The following is a 15,669-nucleotide window of genomic DNA, read 5'->3' as shown; positions in this document are numbered from 1 at the left end:
CAGTGGTCTAAGGCCCTGCATCTCAGTGCTAGAGGTGTCACTACAGACCCTGGTTCAGTGGTCTAAGGCCCTGCATCTCAGTGCTAGAGGCGTCACTACAGACCCTGGTTCAGTGGTCTAAGGCCCTGCATCTCAGTGCTAGAGGTGTCACTACAGACCCTGGTTCAGTGGTCTAAGGCCCTGCATCTCAGTGCTAGAGGTGTCACTACAGACCCTGGTTCAGTGGTCTAAGGCCCTGCATCTCAGTGCTAGAGGCGTCACTACAGACCCTGGTTCAGTGGTCTAAGGCCCTGCATCTAAGTGCTAGATGTGTCACTACAGACCCTGGTTCCATTCCAGGCTGTATCACAACCGGCCGTGATCGGGAGTCCCATAGGGCGGTGCCTAATTGGCCCGGCGTCGTCCGGGTTTGGCCGGGATAGGCTGTCATTGTAAATAAGAATTTGTTCTTAACTGACTTCCCTAGTTAAATAAAGGTTACATTTAAAATTATGGGGTATTGTGTGTAGGCCAGTGACACAAAATCTAAATGTAATCCATTTTAAATTCAGGCTGTAACACAACAAAAACGTGGAAAAAGTCAAGGGGTGTGAATACTTTCTGAAGGCGCTGTATTCACACTTACATGGTCAAGAACATACACAACATACACACCTCGTAGCTCTACCACCACGTTTCAGTCAGTCAATAGCACATCGTTATCATTCAGCTGGTGTGTAGGATACCTCACATCCGCCACGTTTCAGTCAGTCAATAGTACATCATTATCATTCAGCTGGTGTGTAGGATACCTCACATCCTCCACGTTTCAGTCAGTCAATAGTACATCGTTATCATTCAGCTGGTGTGTAGGATACCTCACATCCTCCACGTTTCAGTCAGTCAATAGTACATCGTTATCATTCAGCTGGTGTGTAGGATACCTCACATCCTCCACGTTTCAGTCAGTCAATAGTACATCATTATCATTCAGCTGGTGTGTAGGATACCTCACATCCTCCACGTTTCAGTCAGTCAATAGTACATCGTTATCATTCAGCTGGTGTGTAGGATACCTCACATCCTCCACGTTTCAGTCAGTCAATAGTACATCGTTATCATTCAGCTGGTGTGTAGGATACCTCACATCCTCCACGTTTCAGTCAGTCAATAGTACATCGTTATCATTCAGCTGGTGTGTAGGATACCTCACATCCTCCACGTTTCAGTCAGTCAATAGTACATCGTTATCATTCAGCTGGTGTGTAGGATACCTCACATCCTCCACGTTTCAGTCAGTCAATAGTACATCGTTATCATTCAGCTGGTGTGTAGGATACCTCACATCCTCCACGTTTCAGTCAGTCAATAGTACATCGTTATCATTCAGCTGGTGTGTAGGATACCTCACATCCTCCACGTTTCAGTCAGTCAATAGTACATCGTTATCATTCAGCTGGTGTGTAGGATACCTCACATCCTCCACGTTTCAGTCAGTCAATAGTACATCGTTATCATTCAGCTGGTGTGTAGGATACCTCACATCCTCCACGTTTCAGTCAGTCAATAGCACATCGTTATCATTCAGCTGGTGTGTAGGATACCTCACATCCTCCACGTTTCAGTCAGTTATTGAACATATTTATTTGATGTATTTAGTAAATGTCAACTTGTTTTATAGGCTTCCCTTCCACTTTGCATATCATTCCAAAACATTTCATGTAAAACTCCAAATGATTTCTAAAATGATTCAGGTTCTTCTATGTTGATTCCGGTTCTTCTATGTCAACAATATGTTAATAGATTGCACTGAACACAGGTAATATACTGTATATTTCGTATAGATTTCTTATAGGACTATTGGATATATTTCTAATAGGACTATTGGATAGATTTCTTATAGGACTATTGGATAGATTTCTTATAGGACTATTGGATAGATTTCTTATAGGATAGATTTCTTATAGGACTATTGGATAGATTTGAAGAACCCTGAAGGAAACCTATAGCCCGAAATACAATCCTGAAATATAGTGGCAGAAGACCTGAAGATGTTTTAGCGATGTTGTTAAAAAATATATATATATATATAGTATTTAATGCAAAAACTAATTACAGTGTCACGGCTGGAAATGTCTTACAAGCAATTTTCTTATTTTGTTTTGTGCTTTTTTTAAAAACATGTTATATTGTTTCTCCACAGACAATCATGAAGTAAAGTAAATGTGTGGGCTTACTTCCCAAATGGTATCCTATTCCTTGTGTAGTGCTCTACTATGGCCCATACGCTGCCATGGCCCGCACGCCGCCGTGGCCCGTACGCCGCTGTGGCCCATACGCCGCCGTGGCCCTTAGACCGCCGCGGCCCATACACCACTGTACCCATACACTACCGTGGCCAAAAGTTTGAGAACACCTACTCATTCAAGTGTTTTTCTTTATTTTTTACTATTTTCTACAATATTGTAGAATAATAGTGAAGACATCAAAACTATGAAATAACACATGTAGTAACTCATGTAGTAACCAATAAAGTGTTAAACAAATCAAAATATATTTTGTTTTTGAGAATCTTCAAATAGCCACCCTTTGCCTTGACGACAGCTTTGCACACTCTTGGCATTCTCTCAACCAGCTTCACCTGGAATGCTTTTCCAACTGTCTTGAAGGAGTTCCCACATATGCTGAGCACTTGTTGGCTGCTTTTCCTTCACTCTGCAGTCCAACATGCCAAACCATCTCAATTTGGTTGAGGTCGGGGGATTGTGGAGGCCAGGTCATCTGATGCTGCACTCCATCACTCTCCATCTTGGTCAAATAGCTCTTACACAGCATGGAGGTGTGTTGGGTCATTGTTCCGTTGAAAAACAAGTGATAGTCCCACAAAGCCCAAACCAGATGGGATGGCACATCGCTGCAGAATGCTGTGGTAGCCATGCTGGTTAAGTGTGCCTTGAATTCTAAATAAATCACAGACAGTGTCACCAGCAAAGCACCCCCACACCATTAACACCTCCTCCTCCATGCTTCACGGTGGGAAATACACATGCGGAGATCATCTGTTCCCCCACACCGCGTCTCACAAAGACACAGCGGTTGGAACCAAAAATCTCCAATTTGGACACCAGACCAAAGGACACATTTCAACTGTATAGCCAGTTTCATCATAGCGCTTGATGGTTTTTGCAACTGCACTTGAATAAACTTTCAAAGTTCTTGAAATGTTCCATATTGACTGACCTTCATGTCTTAAACTAATGATGGACTGTCATTTCTCTTTTACTTATTTGAGCTGTTCTTGCCATAAAATGGACTTGGTCTTTTACCAAATAGGGCTATCTTCTGTATACCAGCCCTACCTTGTCACATTTAAATGCATTCCAGGTGACTATCTCATGAAGCTGGTTGAGAGAATGCCAAGAGTGTACAAAGCTGTCATCAAAGCAAACGGTGGCTATTTGAAGAATCTGTATTTGTATTATGTATTTTTATTTGTTTAACACTTTTTTGGTTACTACATGATTCCATACGTGTTATTACATCGTTTTGATGTCTTCAATATTATTATACAATGTAGAAAATAGTAAAAAATAAAGAAAAACCCTTTAATGAGTAGGTTTTCTAAAGGTTTTGCCCGGTAATGTATTTAAGGAAGTGTACCATTTGAGATGCATCCATGATGTCAATAACATTTTAATGTTTTCCTTATTCTTCCCCCCTCATGTCAGACATTTTAACAACATGTCTTCCTGTTTATATCACCATGCCAACTTCCCACTCCAAGAAATATATGTGTCAATATAATTTTGTTTTAGTTCGGAGACCATCGATTTTATATGGATATCATACTGTGTCCGTTTTGGGTACTTTGTTGAAAGTTTGTGTTTGTTTTTGTGTTGAAATAAAGATTTTGAAGAAGTCCTTACTTACCCCCTGACAATTAATTAGTTTTAACTGGTTTGCGTTATACTCAGAAGTTAAAACCTTGCTCCAGACACTTCAGACACTCGACTTTGAGGGTTTACATGAGATGGCTGTGCTTTTAAATAGTTTCACCTTGCTTTGTTGAACGTGGTCCTTGTACGTTGCTCTGGAGAGCATCTGCCAGAATGGCTACAGTGTAAAGATGTGTCTAACTTTTCAATTTGGAGTGCAAGAACTATGCAGGCTATAACATCTACAGGCTATAACATCTACAGGCTATAACATCTACAGGCTATAACATCTACAGGCTATAACATCTACAGTCTAGTCTCTATAAACCAGATGCAACCCTGATGTTGGTCTCTATAAACCAGATCCAACCCTGATGTTGGTCTCTATGAACCAGATTCAACCCTGATGTTGGACTCTATAAACCGGATGAAACCCTGATGTTGGCCTCTATAAACCGGATGAAACCCTGATGTCGGTCTCTATAAACCGGATGAAACCCTGATGTTGGTCTGTATAAACCGGATGAAACCCTGATGTTGGTCTCTATAAACCGGATGAAACCCTGATGTTGGTCTGTATAAACCGGATGAAACCCTGATGTCGGTCTCTATAAACCGGATGAAACCCTGATGTTGGTCTCTATAAACCAGATCCAACCCTGATGTTGGTCTCTATAAACCGGATGAAACCCTGATGTTGGTCTCTATAAACCAGATCCAACCCTGATGTTGGCCTCTATAAACCAGATCCAACCCTGATGTTGGCCTCTATAAACCAGATCCAACCCTGATGTTGGTCTGTATAAACCGGATCCAACCCTGATGTTGGACTCTATAAACCGGATGAAACCCTGATGTCGGTCTGTATAAACCGGATGAAACCCTGATGTTGGCCTCTATAAACCGGATGAAACCCTGATGTTGGTCTGTATAAACCGGATGAAACCCTGATGTCGGTCTCTATAAACCAGATCCAACCCTGATGTTGGCCTCTATAAACCAGATCCAACCCTGATGTTGGCCTCTATAAACCAGATCCAACCCTGATGTTGGCCTCTATAAACCAGATCCAACCCTGATGTTGGCCTCTATAAACCAGATCCAACCCTGATGTTGGCCTCTATAAACCAGATCCAACCCTGATGTTGGCCTCTATAAACCAGATCCAACCCTGATGTTGGTCTCTATAAACCAGATGAAACCCTGATGTTGGTCTGTATAAATCAGCTCCAACCCTGACCTTGGTCTCTATGAACCAGATCCAACCCTGATGTTGGTCTCTATGAACCAGATCCAACCCTGATGTTGGTCTCTATAAACCGGATGAAACCCTGATGTTGGTCTCTATAAACCGGATGAAACCCTGATGTTGGTCTCTATAAACCGGATGAAACCCTGATGTTGGTCTCTATAAACCGGATGAAACCCTGATGTTGGTCTCTATAAACCGGATGAAACCCTGATGTTGGTCTCTATAAACCGGATGAAACCCTGATGTTGGTCTCTATAAACCGGATGAAACCCTGATGTTGGTCTCTATAAACCGGATGAAACCCTGATGTTGGTCTCTATAAACCGGATGAAACCCTGATGTTGGTCTCTATAAACCAGATCCAACCCTGATGTTGGTCTGTATAAACCGGATCCAACCCTGATGTTGGTCTCTATAAACCAGATCCAACCCTGATGTTGGTCTGTATAAACCAGATCCAACCCTGATGTTGGTCTCTATAAACCGGATGAAACCCTGATGTTGGTCTCTATAAACCGGATGAAACCCTGATGTTGGTCTCTATAAACCGGATGAAACCCTGATGTTGGTCTCTATAAACCGGATGAAACCCTGATGTTGGTCTCTATAAACCAGATCCAACCCTGATGTTGGTCTCTATAAACCGGATCCAACCCTGATGTTGGTCTCTATAAACCGGATGAAACCCTGATGTTGGTCTCTATAAACCGGATCCAACCCTGATGTTGGTCTCTATAAACCGGATGAAACCCTGATGTTGGTCTCTATAAACCAGATCCAACCCTGATGTTGGTCTCTATAAACCGGATGAAAACTCCGGTTTAAATTGACACAATAACTGTTAGCAAAGGTGTCAGCTAGAGATGACGTGCAGGAGCTTGCAGGGATTTGTAGTTTTGCATGATGTCTACTTTGATGCTAATTATCATTTTCAAATCTGAGAGTAAATAGAGCCCGAATATATTGATAAAAGTCAACTTGTTTGAGACAGATTTACATGGTAATCAAAACCTCATGCCACGGCAAAAGTACACAAAACACAGCCCTTATTTTAACTGTTTCTGAAATCCCCTATGGGGAAAATGAATGGAGGAAAAAAGATTGGAATCATTTCCCTGTTTGACTGCTAGGTTTTATGGTATTATGACACCTCCACTGTGGGGCTCTATAGACCGGAACCTTGGCCCCTTGGAGCTGCACTTCTTATCTCAACCACTAGGTGGCAGCCCATCCCTATGCATTCAATGGCCAAGATTCAATGCAAACGCGCTTGGTCTGCAACATGCACCATTTTAAGGTAGTTGCGGATTGAGACGACACATGCAGTGTTTATTGTGAATGTAGTTTCTCCGCGAACATGGGAACATTCACTTTGAAGGTGGGTAGCCGGACAAAATCGCGTACAGATTGATTTCAGTGAAGTCTGAAAAACAAGCTATTTATGCAAAACATCGATAAACATCAGCTGTATTTGTGTCATTGTCCTTCTTTTTGATTTATTATGATACTGTATATAATTTACAATTACTGTGTAAAATGCTGTCCACATATACTGTTATACTCAACCGTCCTAACACAGTATGTCATCGTTCCCATATAAGAGAGCTTTTTCGGGGGCCCTGTACCCCGACAGAGGTGGGCTCGGATGGAATGTGGGGTCAGCGTCCCAAATTGCACCCTATCCCCTATTTAATGCACTACTTTTGACCAGGACTGATAGGGAGCTGGTCCAGAAGGACTGCGCTATAGAGAATAAGGGTGCCATTTTGTGACGCAAACTTGGAATGTTAAGAAGGTCATGTTCCCCCATATAACAATGTGCTTCAATTAAAAAAGTCTGCATGTCTTTATAACATCAAGGCTGAAAAGCCTAACAGATTTTCCAAACATGTTTTCAATCAATATGTTCTATTCTTCCCCCCTCTCCCTCCCATGTACTTCCATATACGGAGCATTCGGAAACTTTTCAGACCCCTTCACGTTTTTCACAGCCTTATTCTAAAATTGATTAAATACATGTTTTTTACCTCATCAATCGAGACACAACAGCCCGTAATGACAAAGCGAATGTCCTTGATATTTTATTTGTAATAAAATTAGCAAAAATTTCTTAAAAACCTGTTTTTGCTTTGTCATTGTGGGTTATTGTAGGTAGATTGATGAGAGGGAAAAAACAAACAATTACATCCGTTTTAGAGTACAGCTGTAACGTAACAAAATGTGGAAAAAGTGAATGAGTCTGAATACTTTCTGAATGCTCCGTAGGCAGTCCCCAGTGAGTGGACTCATTCTAAATCCCATTATAACGTCAGTCAAAGTGCTCCAAGTTTTAAGCATTTTAATGTTTCTGTCATTGAACAAAAGAGTTGTGTAATCGTTACAATAAGCTATTATACTGTAGTAATATAAGCCGAGCTAGAGTAGAACAAGTCTGACATTCTATTTGGTTCTAGAATCGATTAAAGGAACCTAAGAGAGACAGAGAGTAGCAGGCAGAGTTATATGACATTCCATTTGGTTCTAGAATCGATTAAAGGAACCTAAGAGAGACAGAGAGTAGCAGGCAGAGTTATATGACATTCCATTTGGTTCTAGAATCGATTAAAGGAACCTAAGAGAGACAGAGAGTAGCAGGCAGAGTTATATGACATTCCATTTGGTTCTAGAATCGATTCAAGGAACCTAAGTGAGACAGAGTGTATTGGATAGAGTTATATAACATTCCATTTGGTTCTAGAATCGATTAAAGGAACCTAAGTAAGACAGAGAGTATTGGATAGAGTTATATGTCGATAGACTACACAATATGTACCTCCCAAATGTCACTCTATTCCCTTTATAGTGCACACCTTTTGACCAGAGCCCTATGGACAAACTAGTCAAAATAGGGCTCTGGTCAAAAGTAGTACACTATATAGGGAATAGAGTGACATTTGAGAAAAAGACAAAGACAGCACTGTCCCCGTATCAGATCTAGGTGACCTATTGCATGCTGTCTGTCCTCCACTGGAGCTCAGGGAACTGATCTGGAGTCAGTTATGTAGATGACGTTGTGTCCAGGCCCCAGTTAGGCCTCTCAGCATCAACATCTAGCCCTCTCCCCACAGCAGAGCAGATCATCTGGGCATGGCTGTCTTACTCCAGCCCCAGGCCTGGTCAGGACGACTGCATCAGGCCTGTCAGCCGTTTGCCCGTCAGTGACTTGCCCTGAAGAGAGGAGGGAATTAGTATGATGGTTTCCTTGTTGGTTTCAGATTAGACGTTTTGTAACAAAGTTGTGGTCAAATTCATCTCTATGTGTAGATGGATGACAGACAGACAGACAGGAAACAGGAAGTAGAGCAACTGACCACGCTGCGTGTAAACTTCTCCAGAGAGGTGCGTCTTCCCTGCTGCTGCTCCGTCTCAGGCTGGGGCACAAAGCATCATGGGAAGAGAAGGGAGCTTGGTTGAAAACAATGTAAAGAAGACTAAACAGTATGATATCACTGGTTCAGACTAAACAGTATGATATCACTGGTTCAGACTAAACAGTATGATATCACTGGTTCAGACTAAACAGTATGATATCACTGGTTCAGACTAAACAGTGTGATATCACTGGTTCAGACTAAACAGTATGATATCACTGGTTCAGACTAAACAGTATGATATCACTGGTTCAGACTAAACAGTATGATATCACTGGTTCAGACTAAACAGTATGATATCACTGGTTCAGACTAAACAGTATGATATCACTGGTTCAGACTAAACAGTATGATATCACTGGTTCAGACTAAACAGTATGATATCACTGGTTCAGACTAAACAGTGTGATATCACTGGTTCAGACTAAACAGTGTGATATCACTGGTTCAGACTAAACAGTATGATATCACTGGTTCAGACTAAACAGTATGATATCACTGGTTCAGACTAAACAGTATGATATCACTGGTTCAGACTAAACAGTATGATATCACTGGTTCAGACTAAACAGTATGATATCACTGGTTCAGACTAAACAGTATGATATCACTGGTTCAGACTAAACAGTGTGATATCACTGGTTCAGACTAAACAGTGTGATATCACTGGTTCAGACTAAACAGTGTGATATCACTGGTTCAGACTAAACAGTGTGATATCACTGGTTCAGACTAAACAGTATGATATCACTGGTTCAGACTAAACAGTGTGATATCACTGGTTCAGACTAAACAGTATGATATCACTGGTTCAGACTAAACAGTGTGATATCACTGGTTCAGACTAAACAGTATGATATCACTGGTTCAGACTAAACAGTATGATATCACTGGTTCAGACTAAACAGTATGATATCACTGGTTCAGACTAAACAGTATGATATCACTGGTTCAGACTAAACAGTATGATATCACTGGTTCAGACTAAACAGTATGATATCACTGGTTCAGACTAAACAGTATGATATCACTGGTTCAGACTAAACAGTATGATATCACTGGTTCAGACTAAACAGTATGATATCACTGGTTCAGACTCAACAGTAGTTTACCAAGTCACTGACTGCAGACCCTGGAAATCTCCAACAGAGGGCAGCACTTCACTATCTTGGATACTGAGGACAGGTGTCTAAGTCCAGTCTTCCCCAGGCAGAAGGATACTAGCCCAGACTCACACACACCTTCTTCCAGGCCATCAGCAGCTCCTGGTAAGCGTTGGAGCGCAGGTACCGTGTGTAGCTGTCACTCTTCATCAGCTTATAGATGTGGTCCTGAAACAGGCGAAAGGGAGGAGACAGAGATCATTGTGTGTTTTAGCTGTATGTTTGTTTCTGCAGGCTTTACGTAGTCTTTCAATCTCCCTGTGTCCCTCCCTCTTTCAATCTCCCTTCCTGTGTCCCTCCCTCTTTAAATCTCCCTTCCTGTGTCCCTCCCTCTTTCAATCTCCCTGTGTCCCTCCCTCTTTCAATCTCCCTTCCTGTGTCCCTCCCTCTTTCAATCTCCCTTCCTGTGTCCCTCCCTCTTTCAATCTCCCTTCCTGTGTCCCTCCCTCTTTCAATCTCCCTTCCTGTGTCCCTCCCTCTTTAAATCTCCCTTCCTGTGTCCCTCCCTCTTTCAATCTCCCTTCCTGTGTCCCTCCCTCTTTCAATCTCCCTTCCTGTGTCCCTCCCTCTTTCAATCTCCCTTCCTGTGTCCCTCCCTCTTTAAATCTCCCTTCCTGTGTCCCTCCCTCTTTCAATCTCCCTTCCTGTGTCCCTCCCTCTTTCAATCTCCCTTCCTGTGTCCCTCCCTCTTTCAATCTCCCTTCCTGTGTCCCTCCCTCTTTCAATCTCCCTGTGTCCCTCCCTCTTTCAATCTCCCTTCCTGTGTCCCTCCCTCTTTCTACCTCCTCCCCTTCCTGTGTCCCTCCCTCTTTCTACCTGTCTGTCTGTCTGTCTGTCTGTCTGTCTGTCTGTCTGTCTGTTTGTAATATAATGTACCTCTGCAACTTCTTAGCGGTCTTTCTGTCTATAATATAATTCACCTGTGCGTCTTCGTAGCTGTATCGTCCCGGGTCTTTAAGGTTGGCGCTGGTGCGTTCGTAGCTGTGTGAGTCCAGGTTGATGGAGCTGGAAGCGCCTTCTGCCAGAAACTCTGTCCAGATCTCCTGAGCCCGCTCTGCCACGTTCTCCAGGGGCTGCCTCTTCAGATCCTGCACCGCCAACCAGAACCTGTATAGGGGTTACACCTTATTACAGCACCAACCAGAACCTGTATAGGGGTTACACCTTATTACAGCACCAACCAGAACCTGTATAGGGGTTACATAATATTACAGCACCAACCAGAACCTGTATAGGGGTTACACCTTATTACAGCACCAACCAGAACCTGTATAGGGGTTACACATTATTACAGCACCAACCAGAACCTGTATAGGGGTTACACATTATTACAGCACCAACCAGAACCTGTATAGGGGTTACATAATATTACACTATAGCACCAACCAGAACCTGTATAGGGGTTACACATTATTACAGCACCAACCAGAACCTGTATAGGGGTTACATTATATTACACTACAGCACCAACCAGAACCTGTATAGGGGTTACATAATATTACAGCACCAACCAGAACCTGTATAGGGGTTGCATAATATTACAGCACCAACCAGAACCTGTATAGGGGTTACACCTTATTACAGCACCAACCAGAACCTGTATAGGGGTTACATAATATTACACTATAGCACCAACCAGAACCTGTATAGGGGTTACACATTATTACAGCACCAACCAGAACCTGTATAGGGGTTACATAATATTACACTATAGCACCAACCAGAACCTGTATAGGGGTTACACATTATTACAGCACCAACCAGAACCTGTATAGGGGTTACACATTATTACAGCACCAACCAGAACCTGAATAGGGGTTACATAATATTACACTACAGCACCAACCAGAACCTGTATAGGGGTTACACCTTATTACAGCACCAACCAGAACCTGTATAGGGGTTACATAATATTACACTACAGCACCAACCAGAACCTGTATAGGGGTTACACCTTATTACAGCACCAACCATAACCTGTATAGGGGTTACATAATATTACACTATAGCACCAACCAGAACCTGTATAGGGGTTACACCTTATTACAGCACCAACCAGAACCTGTATAGGGGTTACATAATATTACACTACAGCACCAACCAGAACCTGTATAGGGGTTACATAATATTACACTACAGCACCAACCAGAACCTGTATAGGGGTTACATAATATTACACTACAGTACCAACCAGAACCTGTATAGGGGTTACATAATATTACACTACAGTACCAACCAGAACCTGTATAGGGGTTACACATTATTACAGCACCAACCAGAACCTGTATAGGGGTTACATAATATTACAGCACCAACCAGAACCTGTATAGGGGTTACATAATATTACAGCACCAACCAGAACCTGTATAGGGGTTACATAATATTACAGCACCAACCAGAACCTGTATAGGGGTTACATAATATTACACTACAGTACCAACCAGAACCTGTATAGGGGTTACATAATATTACACTATAGCACCAACCAGAACCTGTATAGGGGTTACATAATATTACACTATAGCACCAACCTTTCAGAACACCATAAAAGCAACGTAATTAAAGAGGTGGATTGGATAGAGGGTGAGATAGTGGAGAGAGATAAGGGTGTGTGTCCGTCTGTCCGTCCTAAGTAGCCCCAAGGTCCCAGTGACCTCGGTTATCTGTCCAGTCCACCACCCTGTTATCGTCTTTAGTAGAGCCCTTCATCAGAACATGCCTTCAGGGGACACACATACTCACATACAGGGTAGAGGTAATGAGGTTAACTTTCAAACAGAGGGATGGGCAGAGGAAAGGAAAGAGGTAGGAGATGGAGGTAGCCGGGGGATGGATGGAAGAGGATGAGGAAAGAGGTAGGAGATGGAGGTAGCCGGGGGATGGATGGAAGAGGATGAGGAAAGAGGTAGGAGATGGAGGTAGTGGAGGATGGATGGAAGAGGATGAGGAAAGAGGTAGGAGATGGAGGTAGCCGGGGATGGATGGAAGAGGATGAGGAAAGAGGTAGGAGATAGAGGTAGCCGGGGGATGGATGGAAGAGGACGAGGATGAGGAAAGAGGTAGGAGATGGAGGTAGTGGAGGATGGATGGAAGAGGACGAGGAAAGAGGTAGGAGATGAAGGTAGCCGGGGGATGGATGGAAGAGGACGAGGATGAGGAAAGAGGTAGGAGATGGAGGTAGCCAGGGGATGGATGGAAGAGGACGAGGATGAGGAAAGAGGTAGGAGATGAAGGGTAAAGATGGAGGTAGCCGGGGGATGGATGGAAGAGGACGAGGATGAGGAAAGAGGTAGGAGATGGAGGTAGTGGAGGATGGATGGAAGAGGATGAGGAAAGAGGTAGGAGATGGAGGTAGCCGGGGGATGGATGGAAGAGGACGAGGATGAGGAAAGAGGTAGGAGATGGAGGTAGCCAGGGGATGGATGGAAGAGGATGAGGAAAGAGGTAGGGGATGGAGGTAGCCGGGGGATGGATGGAAGAGGATGAGGATGAGGAAAGAGGTAGGAGATGGAGGTAGTGGAGGATGGATGGAAGAGGACGAGGATGAGGAAAGAGGTAGGAGATGGAGGTAGTGGAGGATGGATGGAAGAGGACGAGGATGAGGAAAGAGGTAGGAGATGAAGGGTAAAGATGGAGGTAGCCGGGGGATGGAGGGAAGAGGATGAGGATGAGGAAAGAGGTAGGAGATGAAGGGTAAAGATGGAGGTAGTGGAGGATGGAAGAGGACGAGGATGAGGAAAGAGGTAGGAGATGAAGGGCAAAAATGGAGGTAGTGGAGGATGGATGGAAGAGGATGAGGAAAGAGGTAGGGGATGAAGGGTAAAGATGGAGGTAGTGGAGGATGGATGGAAGAGGATGAGGAAAGAGGTAGGGGATGAAGGGTAAAGATGGAGGTAGTGGAGGATGGATGGAAGAGGATGAGGAAAGAGGTAGGGGATGAAGGGTAAAGATGGAGTTAGTGGAGGATGGATGGATGGAAGAGGATGAGGAAAGAGGTTGAAGAAGGAGAAAATGAAGGGATGGGTTGAAGCTAAGGGATCAGGTGATGGGAGAGGAAGAGGGATGGAAGGAGGAGATGGGGAAGAGAAGGGAGGGAAAGGAGAGGAAATAAGGAAAGGATGAGAGGAGAGGAGTGTTCTGTGTCTTACTGTAGTTTCCCTGAACTCTGAACTCAGAGGAAATGAGGAAGGATTAGAGAAAATTAGGAAACACGGGATAAAAGGAGGACGGGGAATTATGTGTGACTCACTGTAGGTTCTCTGAGCTGAACTCTGATTCCAGGAACTTGAGGAACTGGTCTCGTCCTGCCGGATCCTTCAGAGCTTCATCTAGAGAGAAACCCCACTTCCTCACCCTCTGTTGACTGGGGTCCTTACTGAGGGGAGGGAGGGGAGAGGGAGAGAAAGTTAGAATTCATGAAACATCAAAATATAGAAAAAAAGAGATAGAAAAATGTAATACTTTGATATCAAACAGTCTCGAACAGTCTCAAACAGCATAAAACAGTCTCAAACAGCATCAAACAGTCTCAAACAGCATCAAACAGTCTCAAACGGTCTCAAACGGTCTCAAACAGCATCAAACAGTCTCAAACAGCATCAAACAGTCTCAAACAGTCTCAAACAGCATTAAACAGTCTCAAACAGTCTCAAACAGTCTCAAACAGTCTTAAACAGTCTTAAAAAGTCTTAAACAGTCTCACACAGTCTCAAACAGTCTCAAACAGCATCAAACAGTCTCAAACAGTCTCAAACGGTCTCAAACAGCATAAAACAGTCTCAAACAGCATCAAACAGTCTCAAACAGCATCAAACAGTCTCAAACGGTCTCAAACGGTCTCAAACAGCATCAAACAGTCTCAAACAGCATCAAACAGTCTCAAACAGTCTCAAACAGCATTAAACAGTCTCAAACAGTCTCAAAAAATGTAATACTTTGATATCAAACAGTCTCGAACAGTCTCAAACAGCATAAAACAGTCTCAAACAGCATCAAACAGTCTCAAACAGTCTCAAACAGTCTCAAACGGTCTCAAACAGCATCAAACAGTCTCAAACAGCATCAAACAGTCTCAAACAGTCTCAAACAGCATTAAACAGTCTCAAACAGTCTCAAACAGTCTTAAACAGTCTTAAACAGTCTTAAACAGTCTCAAACAGTCTCAAACAGCATCAAACAGTCTCAAACAGTCTCAAACGGTCTCAAACAGTATCAAACAGTCTGAAACAGTCTCAAACGACATCAAACAGTCTCAAACAGTATTAAACAGTCTCAAACAGCATCAAACAGTCTCAAACAGTATCAAACAGTCTCAAACAGCATCAAACAGTCTCAAACAGCATCAAACAGTCTCAAACAGCATCAAACAGTCTCAAACAGTCTCAAACAGCATCAAACAGTCTCAAACAGCATCAAACAGTCTCAAACGGTCTCAAACGGTCTCAATAGGTCTCAAACAGCATCAAACAGTCTCAAACAGTCTCAATAGGTCTCAAACAGCATCAAACAGTCTCAAACAGTCTCAATAGGTCTCAAACAGCATCAAACAGTCTCAAACAGCATCAAACAGTCTCAAACAGCATCAAACAGTCTCAAACAGTCTCAAACAGTCTCAAACGGTCTCAAACAGCATCAAACAGTCTCAAACGGTCTCAAACAGTCTCAAACAGCATCAAACAGTCTCGAACAGCATCAAACGGTCTCAAACAGTCTCGAACACCACACGACGTTGGACAAGTGGTGACAGGGAAGTAGAAACATTGACAGCACAATGTTTCTACTTCCCTGTAGTAGAAAGTCACAGCAGCAGGTGAACGCTGCTCTAATGGCAGCGTTCACCATGACACCATATCATTTAAATCTCTGCAGGACATTTCCCTAACCTCTACTCAATATAATTAATACATTCATCCAGATTATGAAGCTACATT

The 15,669-nt window shown here is 43.1% G+C and overlaps 1 protein-coding gene across 1 annotated transcript in view; it reads right to left on the bottom strand.

Annotated features, from left to right (window-relative positions):
- Positions 1 to 7,487: 7,487 nt before the first annotated feature.
- Positions 7,488 to 15,669, bottom strand: part of rgs6 (regulator of G protein signaling 6) — a 161,790-nt gene continuing 153,608 nt past the window's right edge. Inside the window, exons 14-18 of the mRNA XM_036976254.1 lie at positions 13,989 to 14,114; positions 10,660 to 10,846; positions 9,818 to 9,907; positions 8,517 to 8,576; positions 7,488 to 8,373 (exon numbers count right to left, since the gene is read on the bottom strand). Coding sequence (XP_036832149.1) covers positions 8,323 to 8,373; positions 8,517 to 8,576; positions 9,818 to 9,907; positions 10,660 to 10,846; positions 13,989 to 14,114 — 514 coding nt within the window. The 3' untranslated portion in view covers positions 7,488 to 8,322. The remainder of the gene's footprint in view (positions 8,374 to 8,516; positions 8,577 to 9,817; positions 9,908 to 10,659; positions 10,847 to 13,988; positions 14,115 to 15,669) is intronic.

The sequence above is a fragment of the Oncorhynchus mykiss genome, chromosome 4 (assembly GCF_013265735.2).
Source record: "Oncorhynchus mykiss isolate Arlee chromosome 4, USDA_OmykA_1.1, whole genome shotgun sequence".
NCBI lineage: Eukaryota > Metazoa > Chordata > Actinopteri > Salmoniformes > Salmonidae > Oncorhynchus > Oncorhynchus mykiss.
This window is presented reverse-complemented; position numbering and strand designations above follow the sequence as displayed.